The sequence below is a fragment of the Grampus griseus genome (assembly GCF_964374135.1).
Source record: "Grampus griseus genome assembly, chromosome: 11".
NCBI classification, from domain to species: domain Eukaryota; kingdom Metazoa; phylum Chordata; class Mammalia; order Artiodactyla; family Delphinidae; genus Grampus; species Grampus griseus.
In genome coordinates this window covers 8,144,425-8,171,230 of record NC_139005.1, presented here as the reverse complement: position 1 = coordinate 8,171,230, position 26,806 = coordinate 8,144,425, and the positions used below count along the sequence as shown (strand labels likewise).

Below are 26,806 nucleotides of genomic sequence, written 5' to 3'. Positions count from 1 at the left end.
TAAGTGGCTGGTGGAAAACGAGCATTAAAAATTAAATTTTGTACAGCACTAGTTTTATGTGAAACAGGATTTTTATAGCACTCAGGTCAGCAGATACATGTCTCCACCTCTCACTCCCCCCATAATAAAGAGACCTCTTTAAATAAATTTCTTTTTCTTTTTTAATAAATTTATTTATTTTTGGCTGAGTTGGGTCTTTGTTGCTGTGCACGGACTTTCTCTAGTTGCCGTTAGCAGGGGCTACTCTTTGTTGCGGTGTGAGGGCTTCTCATTGCGGTGGCTTTTCTTGTGGAGCACGGGCTCTAGGCACGTGGGCTTCAGTAGTTGTGGTTTTTGGGCTTCAGTAGTTGCGGCACGCAGGCTCAGTAGTTGTGGCTCATGGGCTGTAGAGCGCAGGCTCAGTAGTTGTGGCGCACGGGCTTAGTTGCTCCGCGGCATGTGGGATCTCCCAGACCAGGGCTCGAACCCATGTCCCCTTCATTGGCAGGTGGATTCTTAACCACTGCATCACCAGGGAAGCCCTAAATTTACTTTTCAAGTGTTGATTTTGTGCCTCATCCCTTTATTTGCCCCTTCATGGGATGGAGTGTCACTACCCAGCGTCTAAGACAGTCTTTTCTATGTAGTAGGTGCTTTGTAAACATTTTTTCAGCATTTTATTGTCTTTTATATTTACTGCCTTCAGATTATTTGTCTTTGTAACTTAGTCTGAGGTGTAAGAGATTCATTTCTGTCACTATGGATACCTTTCATTACCATGAATTTTTCAAATGCACATACTCATACCACAGAGTTGTATATTCGAACACATTGGATAAGGATGTGTCTTTTGGATGTGGCCCAACTGTGATCCTAAGTTCTGTGTATAGTCTGAGTTCCTCAATCAACGCAACCAATACAGCACAGCAAAGAGGATGGGTGCGAATCGGGGTGATCCGCCAGGCTGTACCGTTCTATTTTATTTATATATATTTGTTTACAAAATATACTTTATTTTTTAAATTATAGATTTACAAAAAATTGAAAAGGTAGCACAAAGAATTCCCATATGCCCCCCACCCAGTTTCCCCCATGCCCCTGTTTTACATGAATGTAATACAAACTATGCATTATTATGTTTCTCTTTTCTTATTGTGCCTACATGTGCCTATTCCTACTGTGCCCCGATAATCATTGTAGATAGAGAAATAGATATTTAAGATTATAAACTGGGGAGTGGAAACCTGTAGTATTGCCCTAGTAACACCATCTTAACTTCGCTTGAGGTCAAGAAAGCCTTTGAGGGACATAACCCATGGAAAGCTGAAAGCTGACCAGCCTCTGGTGGAATTTGACCTTCTGGGGAGGACTACCAGGTGGGTAAATGGTGTCTCTGCCATGAAACCAACGCTAAATCTGGAACTTTTTCTAAGGGTCAAGGGTAGCGGGGCATGGTGGAAAGAGCTGCTTAATGTCAAATGTTTAAACCTCTGGTCTTTGAAGTAAAGGGTTGTGCTAAATAATCTTTAATGTTTCCTCTTAGCCGTAGTAACATATGAGACAGAGATTTAAAAAAAAAAAAGTGCCTTATATGAAAGAAAAACCAGGTTTTGTGCCTCTTCTTACTGTTAAAAGTACAAGTAGATATTTCATTGATAATCAGGCTGAATCTATTCATGTGGGCATTTAAAATATGAATATAGGGGCTTCCCTGGTGGCGCAGTGGTTGAGAGTCCGCCTGCCGATGCAGGGGACATGGGTTCGTGCCCCGGTCCGGGAGGATCACACATGCCGCGGAGCGGCTGGGCCCGTGAGCCATGGCTGCTGAGCCTGTGTGTCCGGAGCCTGTGCTCCGCAACGGGAGAGGCCACAACAGTGAGAGGCCGGCATACCGCAAAAAATAATAATAATAATAATAATGAATATACATGAGGTTATTTTATATATCCTATTGTTAGACTACTTTGTTTTCATTTGAAATGTGTGAGACCTGTGAACATGGGTTGTGCTGCAAGTTCAACGACTGATCCATATGATTTTTTTTTTTAAAAACTTTTTAGAGCAGTTTTAGGTTCACAGCAAAATTGAGAGGGAAGTACAGAGATTTCCTGTATATTCCCTGCCCCCCCCCACATGCGTAGCTTCCCTCATTATCAACATCTCCCACCAGAGTGGTACGTTCGTTACAACTGATGAACCTACATTATTAGGTTTCACTCTTGGCCGTGTACATTCTATAGGTTTGGAAAAAATGTATAATGATGTATCCATTATTATGGTATCATAGAGTGTATTTTCACTACCCTTAAAATCCTCTGTCTATTCGTTTCTCTCTATCCTCAACAGCTGGCAACTTCTAATCTATTTACTGGCTCCATAGTTTTGCCTTTTCCATAAAGTCATATAGTTGGAATCATACAGTCTGTAGCCTTTTCAGACTGCCTTCTTTCACTCAGTAATACACATTTAAGGTTCCTCCATGTCTTTTCATGGCTTGATAGCTCATTTCTTTTTAAGGCTGAATAATATTCCATTGTCTAGATGTACCACAGTTTGTTTATCCATTCACCTACTGAAGGACATCTTAGTTGCTTCCAAGTTTTGGCCATCCTAAATAAAGCTGCTATAAACATGTGTGTTCAGGTTTTTGTGTGGACCTTAAGTTTTTTGATTATTTTAATAATTGGTTTCCTAGCATTATATGGCAATGAGCTAGATTGAAAATCCAAAAAAATTAATAAAAATAACAAAGGTAAATGAATGATTTGAGGATGAGCTTAGAGTCCAAACCGTGTGATACAGTGGCAAGAACACTGAAGAACTGAAATTCTTCATTATGGCACTACTTCACAGAACTATTTTCCCTTTCGACCTGTGAATAGGCTTTATCCCTTAGTGGCACAGAGTCTGAATAGTTATCCAAAATCCTTTTATTTGTTTTTTTTTGCCATTATTTTTTCATGCTTTCTTATTTCCTCAGGTGTTCTCATTTAGTTAGAAGTTGGAGGAAGGATGCTTCCTGTTTGATTGGCTGCTGGAGACCAGCTGGGACAATAGAGAAGTTCTCTAGACCATTAGAATAGATTTTATCGTCAAGAGAAGGAGGACAGGGCTTCCCTGGTGGCGCAGTGGTTGAGAATCTGCCTGCTAATGCAGGGGACACGGGTTCGAGCCCTGGTCTGGGAGGATCCCACATGCCGCGGAGCAACTAGGCCCGTGAACCAAAACTACTGAGCTTGTGCGTCTGGAGCCTGTGCTCTGCAACAAGAGAGGCCACGATAGTGAGAGGCCCACGCACCGCGATGAAGAGTGGCCCCTGCTTGCCACAACTAGAGAAACCCCTCTCTCAGAAACGAAGACCCAACATAGCAAAAAAATAAATTAATTAATAAACTACCCCCAAAATCTTCTTTAAAAAAAAAAAGAAGGACAAAGTAGCTAATTAGGGAAACAGGAAACCTCAAACAACGTGTTCTTTTGAGTTTTTACTGTAAGAGCCAGGAAATTTCATATGGCTCAGTGGCATAAAGGTTAGGCATTAGGACAAATAGCCATGGAGGGGGGAACCTGGCCAGGTGAGGTTACTCCTCCCGATAAGAGAGATAAAGACCATCTTCCCCTGGGATCTGGTGGTAGTTCTTGAAGCCTTCACTTCAGGCTGGGACAGGAAGAACAGCCTGCTGCTGTGAAATGATAAACCATTGAGGTTTGAAGGTGTGACTAGGAGCTGTGTGCTAAGCCTCTAGCTGACGAAGTTAATATCAGCAGGAAGGGACGGGTAAAAGGTGTGGTTTCCTAAATGAAGAACGCCTTTAAGCAGCTAGGAAGTAAGTGAATGCTTTATGTATTCATGTTGTGTATGCGTTACCTGTGTTTTGCACAAAAGTGAATTCGGAAGACAATGTACAGGAACATTCAGAACATCTTCAGACTATTCATCTTTCTGTTTTCTTAAGGAGTGGGTGTGATAGATGAAGTTTAGTGCTTCCATTCTGTGCTGCTTTGACCAAATGGCAATGCTATAGGAGTTTCAGTTAGTCCTGTCTCAAGTTACTGCTGTTATCTTCTGATGCTGGTTTGAGTTCTTATTTAAGAAGGGATTTGCCTTTCCCAGAAATCAGAGCTTCGTAATAAAAAGAAACTGGAGCTTAGAGGGAGCAGCTACACAGTTTGGCTTTCCCATTATTAATCTCATGATGTCTCTCTACGAAACTATGAAAAATCTAGATTTTGTAGTCAGTTCTTACCTTTAACCACCTTGTTCATCAAGGGCACATGTAGGCCTCATATCTCTTCTATGTGCTACAGTTAGAATAACGAATGGGACCGATGTTCTCATGGTATGGAGTTTATACAGAGGAAACAGACGACTATGTAAGTGTGAAAATATGTTCTGCCCTCGTCTCAGCCTCCATCATGAGAGCTATCCACCCTCTTACCAGCTATGGGCATGTAAAACAAAAGAGAAAAAAAGCTCAACATGACCAATATCTCCATGGGGTGGTAAGACATAAAATAACCAGATCTGAGGTCGTGGAATGCCTTTTTCTATAGAGGCAGTGGGATGCTGCCATGTCTCCCAGCTCCTACATTGTGTTAATATGCACCGCCTTCACCCCCCGATCCCCCCGCCCAGCCCCGCTTCCTTCTAAGCATCTGCACTCCTGGCTCAGTGTGTCAGCATTTCTGTATTGCAGTCCTGGCTCTTTCACTATTTATAGACCCCTCGAAGAAAGAGAAAAAAATGAATATTTACTTATTTTTGAAGTCTAAGAAATCCTAGCTGTAGTGCTAATCTAATTGAATTCTTCCAGATACGTAAAGTGAGTGACATTCTTATTGAACGTGTGAAGAAACAGGCTTGAAGATTTGGAGTGACGAGTTCAAATTTTTACAGCTAGAAAGGATTTGAATCTTGGACTTCAAATAATAGTATTTAACGTTTAATGAACGTTAGCATTAGGTCTGGTTAGCGCTTTATATACCCTACAATCTTGGGAAGCAAAAGCACTATTTTACTTTCGTCGAATCTGAGGTTTAAAAAAGTGAAGTGACTTGCCTCAGGTCACACGTAGAAGTGAGGGCTGGTATTTCAAGCCAGATCTGCCCGGTTCCAGAATTCATGCTTGGTGGCAAGAGATTAGTTGAAAATCCAGGCTCTTCTGAATCCAACGCCCATCTGTGCTCTATGTATTCAATCTGGCCTGATTTTAAACATGGGTCAAGAATTAGCAATAATGTGGTCTTTGGTAAGTCAATTACCTTCTTAACATCAGTTTCTTCATTTGTAAGAGGGGGATGATAGTAAGTAGCTGTCAGCGCTGGGAGGTTTCAATATGGTTATACACACAGCAGTCCTCCAGCAAATGATGGCATCTCTCTCTGCCACCTTTTGACAACCATTACTATTTCTCCCACCCCTACTCCCTACGTTCTCTCAGCAGACTTCGTTCGTTCCTTTCTGGCATTGGGATTGAGGGCTCGGGATCTTTCTGTTTTGAGATTGACAAAGTCAATCCAGGATGACGGTAAAGAGAGAAGAAAATGCACAGCAGTCAGTGTTCCTGAAGTGTCCAGACTCCACTCATGAAACTTTGTGTGATTGAATTAAATTAGTCTCTGGGAGGCAATTCAGCTGACTGCCTGCCCATGATGACAAGTGGCAGACTCAATGGTGATTCTGAGATTAAGAATTGCATCGGAGGATAGGAGTGGGTCAGCTGACAGCCAGACAACAGGCAGCATAACCTAGTGGTGGGGGGGTCCTAGTGGTCAGAACATTCCGTAGACTGTGTTTGCAAAGTAGTTTGGAAGAGACGTGGTAGGTGAAGAATGGGAATGCCTTCTAAAGGGTGATGGTTAGTTGTGGCTGGAGGTTGGTAAGGGAAGAAAAGAATAAGCAAGGAATGTGGTTAGAACCTGGTGAAATAGGGCTGGGTTTGTCTCTGCATAATCAATTTCACCTTATGTTTCCTACCTCACTCCTCTTCCCCCACAGGGTCTGGCTCATAGAAACAGACTTATAGAAATGAATTTCTTTTCACTGGAAGATTATAGGTCTTCACGTGAGGTAAGATTCGTGGATGAAACTCAAGTAGAAGAATAATTCACCAGTATTTCTTAAAAATATCAAATGTGAACACTTTCACACTAGTGTTGTATAAATGGGAACAACTTTTCTGGAGGGCATTTGGTAATATGTATCGAAGTTCTTTAATGTATATATCCCTTGGCCCCATAATTTCTTGTTTAAAATGTTTTTCCTAAGGAAATATTTGAAAGTACAGGACAAATTTTTTTTAATATTCACAAAAAAATGGAAACAACCTAAATGTCCAGCAGTATGGGATTGCCTAAATACATTATGGTATAATCTATATGGATAAAAACTATACATTGTTTTTATTTCTTATTTTTTGTGATACGCGGGCCTCTCACTGTTGTGGCCTCTCCCGTTGCGGAGCACAGGCTCCGGACACGCAGGCTCCATGGCCATGGCTCACGGGCCCAGCCGCTCCGTGGCATGTGGGATCTTCCCGGACCGGGGCATGAACCCGCGTCCCCTGCATCAGCAGGCGGACTCTCAACCACCTCGCCACCAGGGAGGCCCCCTTGTAAGAACTTTTTACTACTGATATGTAGTCCTGAATACACATATATATGTATATATGTATACATATATATATATATATATATATATATATGTTTTAAGCCAAGATATTTATATTTTTTCAGAATCCCCAAAAGTAGAATTTTTGTTTTTTGAATTAATAGTTTTAAAAGTGTCTCAGTAATTTGGGATGGTATCACTTTGTCTAACATGTGTATATATATACGTTGAACATTTTGAGCTGAACTGAATAGGACCCAGCCTATCTAATCTATTGGTAAATTTAAAAAAATTCTTTCCTTATTTTCTAATAATCATGGCTGTAGTTACTAGGAGTACAAATGACTTTAGCAAAAATACTGAAAGGTTTTCATTTCTTATATAAATCAGTCTCAGTCTACATGCTTTAGGCACTTGAAGGAGTTAATAAACACACGTCCACAGACACACACATACATCTTAATCCTGGTGTGTTGCTATAGACTAACCTTTTAATTTTTCTTTGGATAAAAATCTTTCTGTTACAAAGTTTTAATGCAAAACACATACCTCACCTCTTTTTACTTTAGAGATGAGTGATCAAGAAGGGACTTATTCCATCCTGAGATTTCTTCGGTCACCTTCGGAGTCACAAAATAGATCAAGGCCTGGTAGTACCCAAAGCCTGGCAAGACTGACGGAAAAGGTAGATGTTTGAAGCAACTAGATTCACCCATCTCTGATGAATTGTCAAACTTCTGACATTAGAAATAAAAAGTTCCTATCTGTATTCTAGGTTCTCAGTAATATGAAACCATAATGGTCTTTAATATCTTTTTTGTTTTTAATTTTGTGAGAATGGAGAAATTAATTCTTTTAAATTTGAGAAGGTAATAGAATTTTTTTTTTAGTAAATTTATTTATTTTTGGCTATGTTGGGTCTTCGTTGCTGTGCGCAGGCTTTCTCTAGTTGCAGTGAGCGGGGGCTACTCTTCGTTGCAGTGCGAGGGCTTCTCATTGTGGTGGCTTCTCTTGTTGCAGAGCACGGGCTCTAGGCACGTGGGCTTCAGTAGTTGTGGCTCGTGGGCTCTAGAGTGCAGGCTCAGTAGTTGTGGCACACGGGCTTAGTTGCTCCACAGCATGTGGGATCTTCCCAGACCAGGGCTCGAACCCGTGTTCCCTGCATTGGCAGGCGGATTCTTTTTTTTTTTTTTTTTTTTTTTTTTTGCGGTACGTGGGCCTCTCACTGTTGTGGCCTCTCCCGTTGTGGAGCACAGGCTCTGGACGCGCAGGCTCAGCGGCCATGGCTCACGGGCCCAGCTGCTCCGCGGCATGTGGAATCTTCCCGGACCGGGGCATGAACCCGTGTCCCCTGCATCGGCAGGTGGACTCTCAACCACTGCGCCACCAGGGAAGTCCCAATAGAATGTTTTCATTCAAATTTGGTCAAGAGAAATTCATGAGGACTTTTTTTTTTTTTTGGCCAGACCGAAAGGCTTGCTGGATCTTAGTTCCCCGACCAGGGATGGAACCTGGGCCCCCAGCAGTGGAAACGTGGAGTCCTAACCACTGGACCGCCAGGGAATTCCCTCATGAGGATTTTAAAAGTAAAGGACAGACTAGAATCTCAAGAAAACATTGCAGGGGCTTCCCGGGTGGCGCAGTGGTTGAGAATCCGCCTGCCAATGCAGGGGACACAGGTTCGAGCCCTGGTCCAGGAGGATCCCACATTCCGCAGAGCAACTGGGCGTATGCGCCACAGCTGCTGGGCCTACGCTCTGGAGCCTGTGAGCCACGACTCCTGAAGCCTGGTCGCCTGGAGCCCGTGCTCTGCAAAGAGAGAGGCCACCGCAGTGAGAAGCCCGCGCACCGCAAGGAGGAATGGTTCCTGCTTGCTGCAACTGGAGAGAGCCCGCGCAATGTTAATTCTTAAGGGAGGAGACATTTGGTTCAGGTCACAGATCTTTTTCCACTTACCCGTGAATCGCAAGACTCCTGTTGTTAAAAGGAGAAAGAAACAGAAGATTCCAAGAATCACTAGAGTGGGAAAGCAGGCAAATGGAACTGAAGACCCTGCCCGGACAGAAAACAAAGAGGCTGAGGAGACCAGCAGGGGAAAGACTGAGTTACAGGGCTTAGAGGGGGACGTTCCGTAAATTCAAGACCCTAACTCTTGAATGTCTTCAAACTTGAAATCATAAATTGAAAGGGATACTGGACAATTTGAAACACCAACGGACTGAGAGTTAGATGCCAGGGTTCTACTCCCTATTCTGCTACTATATACCTCTGAGGGAAGTCACTTATTCTATCTTTACCAAAATAATCCTCTGATTCATCTCCATGATTTATGAATACAAAGTGAATTCTAGATATGAGGACTTGGTTTTTGAGATGCAAACATACTTCTAAATAAAACATATCTGGGGCTTCCCTGGTGGCGCAGTGGTTGAGAATCTGCCTGCCGATGCAGCGGACATGGGTTCGAGCCCTGGTCTGGAAAGATCCCACATGCCGCGGAGCAACTGGGCCCGTGAGCCACAACTACTGAGCCTGCGCGTCTGGAGCCTGTGCTGCGCAACAAGAGAGGCCGCGACAGTGAGAGGCCCGCGCACCGCGATGAAGAGTGGCCCCCACTTACCACAACTAGAGAAAGCTCTCACACAGAAACGAAGACCCAACACAGCCATAAATAAATAAATAAATAAGTAAAACATATCTGTATAGTCAATTTTATTGACCCATAATCAGAAGATATTTATTATCCTGTAAATATCATATGCTTGCATATATATCCATCGTTTTCTCATTGGAGCCTCACTACAGTTCTTCAACAGTACAAGAAATTATAATTGCAAACATGTATCAAATAATGTTAATCAAATATTGTTTCTTGAAACTTCATAAAATGAGTGGATATAGACATCAGGAGATTCACAATTGTTTCCAAATTGAAAAGTAGTAATTTTCCTGCTTGATTTGCTCAGTTATGAATTTATGTATATAGCACCCAAACTACATTAATTATCTGGAATATACTAAATATGGACATTTCACTTTCAATACCATTTTTTTGGTTTAGATTATAAGATATAGTTTAAGCAACCTCATGAAACTGGGCAGGCTAACTTAGTTATTTGAGGCCGTGGTAAGCTGAGCAATTGGAGGACAGGTAAGCTAGGTCCCCTACATAAACTTTACCTTTTTCTTCAGGTGATTCAGTTCTTGTTATCTTTGTCCGATTGGACTTTGTAGCGCATATTTTTGCTTCTGCGTAAATTAGCTGCTCTTTTGTCTCTGGAGATTAAAAGAGAGATGTGGTTACCACACCATAGTCACACTGTTTCTTGGAAAGCATGTAAGTTATCAGTATGTGTGAAGGGAGTTGACAGAATAGGATTTTTTCCAAATCGAGGAGATCTATATACTTGTTTTCTTCTTACCATGTGAAGTCCATCAGGTAAATCTTTTAAGTAACAAAATCTTGAAAAAGAGTTAGACATAATATGCCATATGCTAAATTATAATGACATTCTTTAGAAAAATTATTTAACAAGGAAAAGAAAATAATATCAGAGTTCAGTAGGGACTGGGAGAAAAAAATACTCACTTTCTGCATCTGCTTCTTGGAAGGGATGTGTTTCAACTCTGCATATCCTGGGTGTTTTTCATTCATCTCTAAACATTTTTGAGATAAAATTCTAAGATGCAGACATCAACAGGTTTTTTTGAAACTAAGTTTTCAGGTTCTGTCTTTCTGAGTTCTCTGTGTATTATTGAAATCACTATTTCATACCATTTAAATACTGATGCATGATTTTACTTCTGCAATTTTCTTCCAAGAAAGATTTTTGCCTCAGATTATTTTCTTTCCCATTCCTAAAATTATCAGTTACCAGCATCTCTTTAGATGTCATTTCACCTGTTACCTGGAGTTCTCCAAATGTGGTATTTAACTTTAAAAGGGTAACAGTGCTATGATCTATGAAATGTTTATACTACACTTAAAAACTGTCCCAAAAAAAAAAAAAAAAAAACTGTCCCTATCCAGAAAAATAAAAAGATAATTTTTATGAGTCATTTTGTATTGTAAAGATAACTAGTGTTACATAGTAGGTTATTCTAAAATTTCTCTTTCAGGAGTTCTCCTGATTTTTTTTCTATTTATCTTCACTGTTTTTTTATGATTAAAGATAGTTTACTTTCCGTGATCTCCTGAAGAATCTGTTCCAACAAGTTGTTAAAAATGAAAGACCTACAATTGGGATGCAAATTAGTTTAGTTGTACTCTTGTGGGGTGTGTAGCATTGTGCCCATAATATTTGAAGGCATAGGCTAAAAGCAACCAATTCTCCTTGAAATATTAACTTTACTTGCAAATTTTTTGAAAAGTTAATTTATTTCAAGTATTTCAAATATCATTTTTATAATCAAAGCAATTTATATAGAATAGAATTCTGATAACACAAAAAGTTTTAAAATTCTTATGTTCACTAGTTTGCCAGCGTATCATCAAATAAAACACTTTTTATATATTTTATTTCCTCAGAGAATTATGCCCTGTTGTTGTCTTTTATACTGATGAAAATATATAGGCCTTCGTGTGTTCATAATATTCACTTATAACATTTAATAGTTTCCCACAAGATAACTTCTCATAAGAAAACATGATTGTGCAGAAATAGGTTTATAATGCCTTTAAAAAGTCTTTACCAAGTTTGTAATATCTCATGAATATGGAAGCTATATCACATAAATAAGAAAATTCTAGATTTGGATGTGAAATAGAGAAACACACTATTATACAGACAAGAACAATTAATTACTGATAAAATAATTATTTTATTATTCATATCCTGGCTTCATCGATGTGACCATTTGCTTTATTAACTCAGTTAATCTGAGAGATATCCTGAAATATTTTCTAACAGTGCTATCAGTTATATTCAATGGTAAACCATGAAAAAATCTGAGGTAATTTACCTTGTAAAGTGAGTTTTAAACCTGAATGGGTTAGTTCTTTTTCTACAAGATTAAATTTACTGGATTACTTTTTAAAATCTCTATTCTTTGTGCTCCGTATACGCACTAGTAACGATGAGATAAGCTGAGAGCGACAGCTATAGATATAGTTGGTGATACCTGTGTCAGTGTGGTAGTTTCTGCTGGAATCTGGTCCCAATGGAAGAGGTGAACCCCAGTGGGCGAATGGCACAGTTGTGTGAGCTGTAGCTCAAGACGACTCTTCTGGGCTCTATATGTTATTGGCTCTTGTTATCAAAGAAGCTTCAGTATTTGCCAGCTCTTCATGAACATGTGAGAAAGCAGTTCATATTTGTACTTCAGGCTTCACAATTTGCATCGTCTACGGAGAAAGGCAGTTTTTAAGCAAGGGAGATGAATGGGCAATATAATTTAAAGGGCCATGCCCATTTTGCACAGAATTCAACACTGAACTTAAAAAAGAAAAAAGCACCAAAAAGGCCACCATCACCACTATGACCACCACCAAATACTATGATTCTAAATATAATCCCTATATAGATTAGACACTAGTTTGGGCTCTAAATAGAAACTGTATGTAATGGGATATTTAAATCCATCTTCTAAACTATGCTAGTGTTAGCTAAGTGGAAATATTAATACATGAATACTAATAGTTCATTATTCTCCCCAGTTATCTGAAGGAGATTTTGAAAAATAAAGTTTTCAGATGTTAAGTTTTATTAGATGAAGAGCTAGTCAATCCCTGGTTCCTTTAAAATATATCTAAATTCAATTGCTTTATTCTTTGAAACATTTTTTTCAGAACATATACTTTTTACAGTCTGTTTTTTCAGTTCATTCCAATACAAGTATACTCTATATTCTCTAAATATACTCTCTCTATATAAACTTCAGGTTTTGAGGTTTTTGGTTCCCTTCTCCTTCAGTCTGTACTCTAATTATAAAGAGTAGAAATATATTGGCTTCCCCGTTAGTGGTCTAAAGTGGCATTTCCAATGGTGTAATGGATAAACGGTGACAGTGCAGTTGGAATATATATGTTTCAACTCAGTGGAAAAGGATTGATAGCTTTATCTGTTTTCACCATTCAATAATGGTAAAAAACACAATAAAGAAATGTATTTCAATTGTGGATTTCATTCCTTCAAAAAAACCCATTTTAGACTGGTACATTTGCAAGAGTTTTACATTGAGTTCTAGTATGGAGAAATGATGACAAAAGAAAAACCTATTTTGATGTAAAAACAAGTTGTTACGGAGATTTTCAAACAGAATGAGTGTAATAAAAAATAACCCTATGTAGCCTGAGAAAGAGGAATATTATTTATGTTCTGGCTATATGTTCTTTCTGGCTTTGTTATAGTCCCTTCTTATTCTTGTCTTGCTCTCTCGAACTGCTAGAGACTTCATCTGAAACAACCATCTGGTAAGCTCAACACTCAACACCACTGTAATTGGAATATTAGAACTTGAAAACATTTGCTTAGGCCTTAACTTCTCACATTTGGAAGTCCATCAAACATTTCCATTTCTTCCTAATCACTAACTTTCTGCACTTAAACAAAAAGTCAGTTCTCTGATCTACTTCTTTATCATTTTTCTTTACAATATTATACCTCTTTACAGCAATTTTTCTTTTTTAACCAATGATATAATGTAATAATTATTTTCATCATGAAACATATATGCCCCATTATTTCTAAATAGTTCACTAATTCTTTAATCTTTCATATTCAAAATAGCTCTCTTAGTCTTTAGTACGATTATGCTTCACCTTACAAATTACCTTCTTGCTTGTAGGTGTTTCCCTTTCATCACTTTAAATATGTCTTACCACTCCCTTCTGGCTTGCAGAGTTTCTGCCGAAAGATCAGCTGTTAACCTTATGGGTATTCCCTTGTATGTTGTTTGTTGTTTTTCCCTTGCTACTTTTAATATTTTTTTCTTGGTATTTAATTTTTGATAGTTTGATTAATATGTGTCTTGAGTGTTTTTCCTTGGATTTATCCTGTACGGGACTCTCTGCTCTTCCTGGACTTGATTGACTATTTCCTTTCCCATATTAGGGAAGTTTTCAAATATAATCTTTTCAAATATTTTCTAAGTCCCTTTCTTTTTCTCTTCTTCTTCTGGGACCCCTATAATTCAAATGTTGGTGCGTTTAATGTTGTCTCAGAGGTCTCTGAGACTGTCCTCAATTCTTTTCATTCTTTTTTGTGTATTCTGCTCTTTAGTAGTTATTTCCACTATTTTATCTTCCAGATCACTTATCCATTCTTCTGCCTCAGTTATTCTGCTATTGATTCCTTCTAGAGAATTTTTAATTTCATTTATTGTGTCTTTCATCATTGTTTGTTTGCTCTTTATTTCTTCTAGATTCTTGTTAAACGTTTCTTGTATTTTCTCCATTCTATTTCCAAGATTTTGGATCATCTTTGCTAGCATTACTCTGAATTCTTTTTCAGGTAGACTGCCTATTTCCTCTTCATTTGTTTAGTCTGGTGGGCTTTTACCTTGCTCCTTCATCTGCTGTGTGTTTCTCTGTCTTCTCATTTTGCTTAACTTACTGAGTTTGGGGTCTCCTTTTTGCAGGCTGCAGGTTAGTAGTTCCCGTTGCTTTTGGTGTCTGCCCCCAGTGGCTAAGGTTGGTTCAGTGGGTTGTGCAGGCTTCCTGGTGGAGGGGACTAGTGCCTGTGGTCTGGTGGATGAGGCTGGATCTTGTCTTTCTGGTGGGCAGGACTGCGTCCGGTGGTGTGTTTTGGGGTGTCTGTGACCTTATTATGATTTTAGGCCTCCTCTCTGCTAATGGGTGGCGTTGTGTTCCTGTCTTGTTAGTTGTTTGGCACAGGGTGCCCAGCACTGTAGCTTGCTGGTTGTTGAGTGGAGTTGGGTGTTAGTGTTGAGATGGAGATCTCTGGAAGAGCTCTTGCTGATTGATACTATGTGGAGCTGGGAGGTCTCTGGTGGACCAATGTCCTGAACTCGCTTCTCCCACCTCAGGCCTGACACCCGGCCGGAGCACCAAGACCCTGTCAGCCACACGGCTTTTGGGAAGTCTGAGGTTTTCTGCCAGCATTCAGTAGGTGTTCTGTAGGAGTTGTTCCACATGTATGTATTTCTGATGTATTTGTGGGGAGGAAGTTGATCTCCACCTCTTACTCCTCCGCCATCTTGAAGGTGACACCAGATTTTTCAATTTAGAGTCAGAAAGTAAACAAAATAAAAATGAATTACAATATAGGCGGATAATCGTTGTAGAATATTTTTTATAAAATCTCTTCTATCTCTACCCTTGGTTTACTGAGATCTTTTTTTTGTGTGTGGTATGCGGGCCTCTCACTGTTGTGGCCTCTCCCGTTGTGGAGCACAGGCTCCGGACACACAGGCTCAGCGGCCATGGCTCACGGGCCCAGCCACTCTGCAGCATGTGGGATCTTCCTGGACCGGGGCACGAACCCGTGTCCCCTGCATCGGCAGGTGGACTCTCAACCACTGCGCGACCAGGGAAGCCCCTACTGAGATCTTTGAATGAACAGGAATGTTATAATATTCTTCTTGGTCAACCAACCTTGTATTTCATACATTAAAAGATAAAATGTGATATATTTTTAGGATTATCTGTAAGACCTTTTGATCTGAACTGGACATAGGACCGTGGGAAACTTATGACCACTGCCTGTATCTGAGGCATCTTGTGTGGTTTCGCCTGACTCACACATACATTAGTTTCTATGAGGTTATAGCCCTGATAAGAGTCTTAGGTCTATTTTTGTTTGTGTACAATATCTATTTATTCCCACTACAAATATTGAACTTTTTTCACTTGAGCAGTAAAGAGCAAAAGGTAGATTGTCAGTGGCTACCCAACCATATTTATATGAATAGAATTTGTTTTTCCTCTGAAACAAAGTCAGGGTGGAGGTAGTACCAAAAAACCTTAAGCCAAACTGTCACTATCTGGACATATAGGTTTTATGATGTGATTTCTCTCTTCAAATGCCTTTTTATATAAGCAGTCATTTAACTCCACCTTTGATGAACAGATATGTTATTTACAGCATTATTCCTTTTAAAAATTCCTCTGGTTGTCTAGAACCTTAGTTTCCATATACCTGTGTCTCCTTTACTGCATACTCAGTTCTCATAAAAATTTTCACTCTAGACTACTCAATTATATTATTTATGACAGTGGCTTTTCCTAATTTATTTCTGGAGTGATGGACTATTACCTGTACAAACCAGATGGTATTTAAAGGCTTGTTGTACATAGTTTAGTTAAGTAGACGTGATTTTATTTTTGTAAACCTATTAGAAAATATCCAGGTAGAGATTCATATTTCCTCTGTGGTTTTTACCAAATTGAGTTAGTTTCATACAACTGTAAGTAGCTGTACCACCTGAGAGGTCTGGACTTGTCATCAACTGTAGGAGGATAGTGGAAGAAATATCTCTTCATTCATCCGCCAACAACTTTGTAAGCTCTCCTTCACCTTTGGGATAAAGAAATCATCCAAAAGTCTCCACAATGTCAACTGCTTCAGACTGTGATCAACCTCCAGGTATTTTTTTAAAATCTAAATGTCCTGTGCCATTTCAATGGAAATAAAAGTTTTGTTGTTTTTGTTTGTCATAAGTGCTGATTATGATTATACTAGGGGCATTGTATTTTTAATATTTCCCACATATACCTGAAAGAGTGCCTTTAAATATATTTAAAAGAAATAATTATCTATTTCCTGACTTGATCCAAAGTGTAATCAACCAGTTTAAATACTTTTAGGAAAGCTGGATGGGCTGTCGAGTGGAAATGTGTTTTGAGTATCTTTGATTTTACTACTACTATATTTGTATTTCCAGTGATCTTTGAAAATGGTAATGAATCTCTTAAGTTCTAATCTCACTTGCTTTACAAGGTTATAAAGTAATTATATATTTTCTATGCTAAAAGAAAACACAGAGCAGACAGAGACAATCCCTATTGTGGATGTGGAAGAGCCTCTTGCCCTTCCTCCTCCTCCACCTGAGGATGAATGGCGCCCGATTCCTGAGCACACCAATGTGGATGGTAAAGTAGATATACCAGATTTTATTCATTTACGGTCTCTTTTTGTTATCTTTAGATACATCTTCCATTTTATGTTTCTCTACTTGTTACTATTCGGAAATTTTAAAATTTAGAGAAAATACAAAGATTAAAACATTTTCAAAACATACATAGAGGGCTTCCCTGGTGGCGCAGTGGTTGAGAGTCCGCCTGCCGATTCAGGGGATGCGGGTTCGTGCCCCGGTCCGGGAGGATCCCACGTGCCGCGGAGCAGCTGGGCCCGTGAGCCATGGCAGCTGAGCCTGCGCGTCTGGAGCCTGTGCTCCGCAACAGGAGAGACCGCAACAGTGAGAGGCCCGCGTACCGCAAACAACAACAACAACAAAAAACACATATAGAAGTAAAACGAAAGTGTATTTTCTGACAGGTTTGAAATTTTCATATATTAAAGAGCATAGTTAAAGATGAAAGAAGCCATTGGTCCAAATTTAGATTTGTTTTCTCACATGAAACTGAGGGACTTAAGCTTGTTCAAGGTTTAAAACTCAGAAAATTTGTAAAAAAGACAAAGAAAGGTAGAACCCTATTACATGATGCCTCCTTTTGATCATAATTAAACTTAACATGTTTTAATAGAACAGGGTTTTCCAAGCTCGGCACTAATGACATTTTGGGCTAGGTAACTCTTTGCTGTGGGACACTGTTTAGTGATTGTAGGATGTTTAGCACCATTCTTGGCATCCATGCACTAGATGTCAGTACCACCCGCCTGTCAGTTATGACGCCAAGAATTTCTCCAGATATTTATTAATGTCCCCTGGGGAACAAACTTTCCTCTGGTTGATAACCACCAAGTTATATGATTCAGGAAGTTAAAGAAATGATTTGGGTATTAGTCATGAATATAACCATTCTCTTGACAGCAATTTTTTAACCTTGTTTCAGAAATACAATTCTTCCAAAATATAAAGAAATATCTTTTTTACACTGGAGTTTATACATTTATTTTGGAGGGAAATAAACTTACCAATAAAAGACTATTAACAATGATCTCTGAAAGTTTAGTTTCTAGAATGTGGGGATGTAGCATATTATTTTTGTGAAATTGAATACATTATAGATGTTGTTTGACCTAAAACCAAATATCATCCCTTTAAAACATTCACTAAGATTTACTGTAATTCTTTATGAAAGGAACATACTACTACATCAAGTTCAAATAAAGAGTTCTATCTTAATAATAACACAGATTTAAAATTGTTAAGCATTTCTCCATCTGATCATATTAATGAGGATAATGTAATCTGAACTGAAATTTTGTGTCTGGTTTAAGGATATTTAATAATGCCTGTATGTAAAATTTTCACCTGTGCTGGAAGTCCCCAAAGACACACTCAGGTTTAATGTCTCACTAGGAGAACTCGCAGGACTCTATACAGTTGTACTCCTAGCTGAGATTTACGACAATGAATGTCTAACAAGCATCATCAGCAAATGGAAAAGGCACATGGAGTGAAGTGTTGGGGAGACCAAGCTCAGGCTTGCAAGGGTGCTCTCCCAGTAGAGTCACACAGGTCCCACGAATTCCCCAGCAACAAGTTGGGACTATGTGTCACATGTTGACAACCAGGGAAACTCATTAGAGAATCAATGTTCAGGGTATTTACTGGGGGTTAATCACACAGGCAGCTTCCAGCTGGCATGTAACAAAATTACAGACTTCCTGAAGGAAAGCAACAGTTCAGCACAAGCTATATTGTTTGCACAAACAGTGGAGACATGGTAAGCCGTGCCTATCAATTAATGGTTGTGGAAACCCTACTGAAATGTAGCTTTCCAGATGCCAGCCAAGGCCAGCCTTGTAAGCGGGCCTTTCAGGATAACAAGTCAGGTCTGCTACTTTAATTCTTTTCTGCACATCCTCCAAAATAGTTTTTTCCCCCTGTCATTCAGCCTAATAGTTCATAGTAATTCACACATTGGGCATTATTTTTCAGAAAATGTGGGCATTTTAACAATAATAAAAGGAAAATAATGATATTAGTCTTTCAAATAGCAGGAGTTTACATTACCTCTGATTTCCCTCACTCTGTTTCTTAGCCTCTCGTTTTTCCTTCTCTCTATGTGGAATAACCCCTGTGATCCTGGGAGTGTTCAGCCTGCTGCTCTTGATGTTGTGTGGATTCTTTGGTTATCACTGTAAGTCTGACCTATTGGGAGAAAAGAAATAATAGACTATTTGTCAGATGATCATATTTCATTAAACCATTCCCAGAGAATAGTTTTTGGTAAATGTTTTATTGCCATACTGAATGGAGAACAGGAAAAAATGACATGAAAAGTATCACAACTTTTTACTATATGAATGAATTTAACCTTGTGAGTTCTCAGTAACCACGTTTTTTTTTTTTCCAGGGAAGCTATATTGTTGAAATTACTGCAGAATTTACTGAGTGTAATGATTATTATCAGTATTTTGAAAGTTAGAAGTTACTATATATTAAGCTCGATGAATTTGTAACTGTCTTTATGTTGAAAATAAAAAGGAATTTTTCAGTTTGTTCAAACTGCCCATTCCTGCAGCATCCTAAATTAGACCAACAGAATGTTTGGATTATTATTAAAATTGTTCACAACTGGTTATTTTAAAATAGTAGTTTCTCCATTGTAAAGCAATTATACTCCAATAAAGATGTAAAAAAAAAAGCTAGAAAGAATTTACAGATATTTTCAGTAAATATTTCTGGTCTGTAAATGTTTGCAGCCAAGGTTATTTAAAGATAATAAAGACTTATGAATATGGAAAAAAATAGTAGTTTCTCATTGATAAAGTTAGCTTGAAATTCAGAATTCTAAAATTTGATTAGGAAGTGAAATTCTACATATTACATCAAGGCATGATACCAAAAGATTCATTTGAGACTTGGTTCTTGCTGTTGTCATCTATTTTAATTCAGTTGAACCACTGTCCTGTTCATATAAACACACACTTAATCTTATAAGGAATTAGGATGATATTTTACATTTAGGCATAGACGTTAGAAATAATAGTGGATAAATGAAAACATACTTAGCCAAATATCTTTTTGCAGTTTTTGAAAACATTTATGGGGAACTTTATTAAAGATCTACTATAGAAGTTAAGCTTCACAATCTAATACCCTACTGTTTCATAACTGAGCATGTGTTTTATACTCATCTGGAATGCTTGTTCCAGACTTTCAAAGTGTTCAGGAATCAGAGAGCAAGATGAAGAGCCTTATCCAACAGACTGAGTCTTTGCAAAACAAAGAGGAAAACTTTCTTCAGGTCCTAAAAGCTCTTGAGCAAAATAAAGGTAATGTTAAATCTAGAACAAACCATCTTTAGATAGTTTAGAATGCTAGATTGTTTTTCTTGTTGCAGCCATAAAATGGTTGGTTGCATAATGCAATGGGAGCTAATAGAGCGGCATGGTGGTTTTGATGGCTTCTTGCCTCTTAGTTCTTCATGGATATTCTGAAACTGAGTGTCTCACATTTACCAAATATAGCCTCTTGTATTAATTAATTAATTCGTTCATTCAGTTAATCATTCACATTTATTCAGTGCACACCAGATGCCAGCCACGTGGCTGGTGATCAAGGATAAATACAATATGAACCCTGCCCTTGGGAGGCTTAGAGAAAATATATAGACCAAAAATAAACCAAAGTTTCAAGGTGTGCAGTAGATGTGCAAGATGTTGAGGGAGCATGAAAATGGAAGAACTCAAATATCTGAAAAGCAGTGGTGTTTTCATAGTTTCTGAGTGCCTCCTAAGGAGAGGCACTTACAATAATAGAGTAATCATAAAGCTGCTTTTATGCTAATTAAATTATAATATAAAAATAGTCTATGTTGTGATAAATAAATATTTTACAAAAGTCTTGCATTAAAATGGTAGGGTTTTTTTTTCCCTTGAGGTATTGAACCTATAGTGAAAAATTAAATGAACCATCTGAAAGTCCATTAGTGATTCGTCATGTTAAAAAACTGTTTTGTTTTTTTTTTTACTGAGATATGATTGATGTATAACCTTGTGTAATTTGGAGGGGTACAACATGTGTGTTTGATACATTTATATATTGCAGTATGATTACTACAATAGTGTTAGCTAACACCTTTATCATGTTACATAACTATCATTTCCTTTTTGTGTTGACAATTAAGTTTTAATCTCTTAGCAACTTTGTGCTTATAATACAGTATTGCTGACTATAATAACTAAGTTGTGCATTTTAAAAGGATGGTTTCTAAGCAGCTGATTACTTCAGCCAGAGATGAAGCTAATTAAGTAGGGAAGGGAATTGGAGTAAAATTATTTGTACGTTTTGCCACTTGATCATTATTATTATTATGACTCTTGCACAGTAAAAAATCAGATGACGTGTGTATTCCTATCTAATGTTAAGTCTTGTTGTCTTATATAGAAATCTTACAGCAGCTCCAAAAACAGAATGAGTATATCACTGAGGCTCTACAAGAACTAAATGTGGAACAAGGTAATTTGGAAGTGAGAAAATTCTGAGTACATAGTAATTTTTAATAACAGCCTCATTCTTTGAAGTGGGAGAACGTGTGAAGACATGAGGCCTTGTTTGTGAGGTTCTGTGGGCTCTGAGTTGTAAATATTTTCTTTCCTAGGAGACAGGTGTGGACCTTCTCTGAGTCACTGGGTACAATACAGAGACCACTGCTACCACCAAACTGTGCAAATTGTTTCTTGGTTAGAGTGTTCGGATCTTTGCATTTCTTTGAATGCTACATTTTTAAAGACAGAAAGGAGTAGATTGATGGTGAGATTGTAGTTCATTCTTTACTTCTGGGATAAGTGTATAGTAGCCACCAGGAGAAGGAAGGGCTCACCTGCAGCTCTGAAACCAGGGTAAGGGGCACTCTCCTGCTTTGTTTTCCACTCATCTTTCCCTGGCGTGCTCCACATCAACACACCTTTCTTTCCTAACACACCATGCATGCATTCACTGCAGAAACACTGTGTTTGCATGCAGAACTCTTCTCTCAGATGCAACCACGGCGAACTACTTCATGTCCTTCAACTATTTATTCAGTTGTCACCTTCTTAATGAGACCTGCCCCGGCAACCTTACTTAAAATTGCAACCTGTGTCGGGCTTCCCTGGTGGCGCAGTGGTTGAGAGTCCGCCTGCCGTTGCAGGGGACACAGGTTCGTGCCCCGGTCCGGGAAGATCCCACATGCCGCGAAGCGGCTAGACCCGTGAGCCATGGCCGCTGAGCCTGCGCGTCTGGAGCCTGTGCTCCGCAACGGGAGAGGCCACAACAGTGAGAGGCCCGTGTACTAAAAAAAAAAAAAAAAAAAAAAAAAATTGCAACCTGTGTACCAGTGCCCACCCCACCGCCAGACCCTCCTCTGTGCTTTTAGGCATTCTTACCCTGCTTTAACTTTTTATAGCACTTGTCACCTTCTTATGTATCATATCATTTACACCTATGTTTTTTACTTCTATCTGGCCCACATCCCCCAGAAGCAGGGATCTTTCTCATTTTTGTTCAATGATATATCTCAAGCTCTAAGAATAGGCACAACATTAAATAAATGATAAAATAAGAAAGTAATTCATATCTTGGTGTGGTGTCTTCTTAAATATAAAATTTTCTATTATAATCATCGCTTACTATTCGGTTCAGAAAAAAATAATATTTACCTAGTAAAAGTATGGTAAATTTTACCTAGTAAAAACTGTGAAATAACTATATCAAAAGGATACAGGAGGTGAGAAGATAGGGCATGAGACTAAAAATTCTGCCTTCATAAAATAGGAAGTCATAGAACTAATAAAGAGTTAGGAACAGTTAATTGCCTCTGGAGAATGGCATTCATTGAGGGAGGAAATGACTACTATTTTGTATATATCAATATTTAGCATCATTTGACTTCTAAAACCAAGTGCATGCATTTGTGTGATAGACTTAAAAAATATATGTAAGTGTAAAAAATCGGATGAAATTACAATACAGTTAATGCTGTGCCCTTTCTTTTTACAATTTAAATATTTTTAAAATACACTGGGGAAATAAAAACCTTTATCATTACTGGAACTAAGCTAAAAAAATAAAATAAAATTTTCTATTAGCTCTGTCTTTTTTTTTTTTTCTTCTTGATGTTTAATTCCTGGTTTAAGAAATGCACAGACACTGAAGAACTGAAATATTTTTTAATGTTTTATTTATCAGTGGGCATATATAGACTGCATTATTTTTATTTTTATGATTCTTTAGACACAAGTTCTATATTTTTATCTCTAACGCACTCTTAGTATTAACACCTTTGTGTATTTTGGTTCCATGTAGTACATCATGAAGTTACTTGCAGCAAATCACACTTGGCTTGGCCTGTCTTATAATGAAGAGGACAATCAATGGAAGTGGGAGGATGGCTCCCTTCCTTCTCCTGGCCTGTAAGTTTCTGGTATAAAATCCAATTCCTTACTCCTTTTTCAATGTCTTTGGCCTAAGGAGCTTGAGGAAATAGAGAAGATCCTTTGGCCTAAAGAGCTTGAGGAAATAGAGAAGATCATTTCTCTTCTCAAAGAGGGATTGAATTTAGACCTCTTTATTTCTTGTTTTTATTTCATACTATACTGTCAGCAATTTTGTAAATCATAAAGTCACTTAGATATTTCATAATTAGTGTAAATATACCCTTATTATTAGATGAGCTGAATGATTACAATTTCAGATAAGAAATATAATGTGGGGAAGAATATCATTAGTATGAATATGGGGACCTCTCTGGTATTTTTATTGGGAAGAAGTATAGATAAAATTGTCTTTCCTCAGCCAAATAATTTGGGATTTTTTTTTGGTTTTAAGTACATATTTTTCTATTGCTATTCAGAAACACTGCATTAGACAGCTATGGCAGAAAAAATGTTTTCAAGCTGTTTCATCACTGTGTGCCAATCTTAGATAATATTTTAAAGTTTGATAATTTTGATAGCTGATTATTTTTATTTTGTTCCTTTAGGTTATATTATTCTTATGGTTAGTGAGGCTGTTTTTCTTATAACTTATAATAATACTTTTGACCATTTTATAATATTTACCTTTTATTTCTTGGTATGATTCCTTATATATTAAGTTTGTGACTTCTCTTGCACACATATCTTACCAGTGTTTTCCTTTAATAATTTGTCCTTTTAAGTTTATTTGCTTTTATTATATGAACAAATGGTTAACATTGAAGTATAATGAGATTGTCTTTGTTCATTTGAAATTTATTTTAAGACATAAGGTAGAAAGCTGAAACATGTATGTTCAAATGTAGATATAATTATATGTCTCTCTATGTATTTCAATTAAGTAATCAATTGTCAGTATTGTTTAAATGATTCATTTTACTTTCATCACTGATTTTAATGTCATTTATCATATGCTAAAATTTAATATTTAAATAATTTTAGCCTTTTTACATGTCCCTTAAGTATTTCATAGTTTGTGTAAATATTTTATGTGTAAATATTCTTGAATATTTTCCCAGCCTTGCCTGCACTATTGCATCAAATTGTTAGTCTATTCTAACTTTATTGTTGATCATTTTAATTACTGGAATTTTGTAAATTGAAAGTTTTCCTCTGCTTCAAACCTTGTACAATGTTTGGAACATAGAACATTCAGTAGGTATGTTGAATGAATGAATGAAATAACATATGAAATATTTTGGCGATTTAATATGCCCAACACAGTTCAGAATTTTTTTTCTAGTTCCTTTGGCATTTTTAAAAGAAATGTACTATGCATTTAATAAATCACGAAATAAGCTTTGCCCTTTTTTTTTTTTAAGATAGTACTGAACAACCAGCTTTGCTCTAGAGTTGATGAAAAATAGTCTTGTTAACATGGATCTAAAATGCTCTTTATAATCTAGACCTTTAGTAAAGGACTAAATTCAATCAGCATATTTGATAACATCTACTCTCTGGCATTTATATCAGTGGTAAATTAAAGTAAAATGTGAATTAAAGTAAAATGAACATTATCAGAGCAGAGGCAAGTGTCCTGAAATATTACATATACAGTTAACCCATGAATAATGCAAGGGTGTTAGGGGCACTAACCCCTCCATGTAGTGGAAAATCTGCTTAGAACTTATAGTCTACCCTTCCATAGGCAGTTCCAAAACTACATGTTAAACCAACCACAGTTAAACCAACCTGTAGTACTGTAGTATTTACCGTTGAAAAAATCCGCATATAGGTAGAACTGCGTAGTTCAAATCCAGGTTATTTAAGGATAAACACACACACACACTCGCTCACACACACATATATACATATACATATATATTCTAAATTTCATTACTAATTTTGGCTAGCTTTTATATCTAATGTATTTATAAGTAAATATCCCTCCTCCAATGGTAGCTGTACATGCATGTGGTTTCTATCATGCTAATCTGTACGTAAACTTAATTATGTACCCCAGATCATATGTCCTGTCTTTCCTGCTATTGCCATAATTTTCCAGCTGGACCATTCTCTTCTTCTCTATACAGGTGTACCTTTTCCCACTTATAAATACTCATAAATAACTATCACATTTTGTGAAGCTTATTTATGACTTAATGTCTATCTCTTTTTGTATATATACATGTATGAGTTCTTTGCAAAGAGGGAGAGTGCCTTTACTCCCTTGAGTTCCCTACAGCGCCAGGTATAATCGGTTTCACATAACACGTTCTTAAGTAATGCTACTTAATTTGAACACAGTGAGTGGCCAGTGACTTGTGTTTTCTAAATTTCTCAGGAGTCTACCAAAGCCAAGTACGGATTTCCAGGGGAATTGTGTGTATGCAGATGTGAACACTGTTGGCATGGATACCTGCACTATGTCCTCTTCATGTGTGTGTGAGAAGCCTGTCTGTGCTAAACACTCAGAAGAAAGTTAAAAAAAAACTGATGAGGTTTGCACATCTCAGTAACATTCCATATTCAAGACCTGCCTGCCTTTCTTCTATTGGCGCTTCATGTTATTCATAACTCTTTTTTTTTGTGACAGAAACTGATAAATGACTTCATGATAGAAGAAGCCAGAGTCTAGAGTTAAAGGAGAAAAAACAGAGAAGCACAGAAAACTTAGAAACTCAGAACCTGTTTGATTTTCTGAGAGTTATATAAATGAATTAAAAAACATATCATTTGTCATAAATACTTAGTCTTTGGGAGTCTTTTTTTTATATTTCAAAATCTACTCATTTACAATTGTGACCTGTGGAAATAAGCGTTTAGAACAAATACAGTGGGAAATATAAATGATAAATGGTTTACCACATAATATACAAAGAATGTAAAAAATGCAAAGAAATATCAATAATAACAAAAAGCAGAAATTTAAAAAAATTAATTAAAACAAATTGACGTAGTCATCTATTTCTCAAGTTGCTTGCAGAAGTCTTCCTAGCAGATTTTCAGTATATCAATTTCACTCACATCTTTAATTTCTTTTCTCCCTTTTCTTTCTGGTTGAAAGTGATGTGTTTTAAAAGTAAGTTGTCTTAATTAACGTTCCATTATAGAACCAAAGAATTATACTTTACAAACTTGAAATTTCTGTACATAGGAATAAGATTTATCAGAGATTAATATATTTAAAAAGCTACTTATTCTACTGAATATTTGTATTTAATTCTTTAATATTTAAATTAATATTTAAATATTTAATTTTAAAAAAATTTTAATATTTTTTAAAATCTTTAATATTTAATTCTTTTATATTTAATAATTGTTTAATATTTAGCTCTTTGTTTTGCTTTCTATTTTTAGAAAATAGATTTGTCAAAATTCCTTTAACCTAAAGTAAGTGAGGGTCATTTAAAAAAATTTTTATTAGCATATAGTTGATTTACAATGTTGTGTTAGTTTCAGGTGTACAGTAAAGTGAATCAGTTATACATATACATATATCCACTCTTATTTTTTTTTTTTTTGATTCTTTACCCATTACAGAGTACTGAGTAGTTTTCACTTTGCTATACAGCAGGTTCTTATTAGTTATCTATTTTATATATAGTAATAGTGTGTATATGTCAATCCCAATCTCCCAATTTATTCCTCCTCCAACCCCCACCTTGTCCCCTGGTAACCATAAGTTTGTTTTCTACATCCATGACTCTACTTCTGTTTTGTAAAT

The 26,806-nt window shown here is 37.3% G+C and overlaps 1 protein-coding gene across 4 annotated transcripts; it reads left to right on the top strand.

Annotated features, from left to right (window-relative positions):
- The first annotated feature begins 21 nt into the window (after positions 1–21).
- Positions 22–25,808, top strand: LOC309830389 (uncharacterized protein). 4 transcript variants are annotated; one of them, XM_082666914.1, is made up of 12 exons: positions 22–1,355; positions 5,978–6,049; positions 7,159–7,274; positions 16,004–16,134; positions 16,524–16,640; positions 18,720–18,818; positions 19,837–19,956; positions 21,071–21,142; positions 21,285–21,436; positions 22,970–23,076; positions 25,424–25,580; positions 25,676–25,808. In XM_082666914.1, the coding sequence occupies exons 4-11, from the start codon at positions 16,101–16,103 to the stop codon at positions 25,563–25,565; spliced, it is 843 nt and encodes a 280-aa protein (XP_082523040.1). In that variant the 5' UTR covers positions 22–1,355; positions 5,978–6,049; positions 7,159–7,274; positions 16,004–16,100; the 3' UTR covers positions 25,566–25,580; positions 25,676–25,808. The 4 variants fall into 4 exon arrangements, with proteins under 4 accessions (XP_082523040.1, XP_082523041.1, XP_082523039.1 ...); XM_082666913.1 differs by lacking the exon at positions 22–1,355 and adding an exon at positions 3,745–3,806; XM_082666912.1 differs by lacking the exon at positions 22–1,355 and having other exon boundaries at positions 5,912–6,049.
- The last annotated feature ends 998 nt before the right edge of the window (positions 25,809–26,806 follow it).

Excerpts from the sequence above, each read along its gene's own strand:
- LOC309830389 (XM_082666915.1), top strand. The coding sequence starts at position 16,101 with ATGTCAACTGCTTCAGACTGTGATCAACCTCCAG. Across the intron at positions 16,135-16,523 it reads AGACTGTGATCAACCTCCAG|AAAACACAGAGCAGACAGAG; the intron begins GTATTTTTTTAA and ends CTATGCTAAAAG. Across the intron at positions 23,077-25,423 it reads TCCCTTCCTTCTCCTGGCCT|GAGTCTACCAAAGCCAAGTA; the intron begins GTAAGTTTCTGG and ends TAAATTTCTCAG.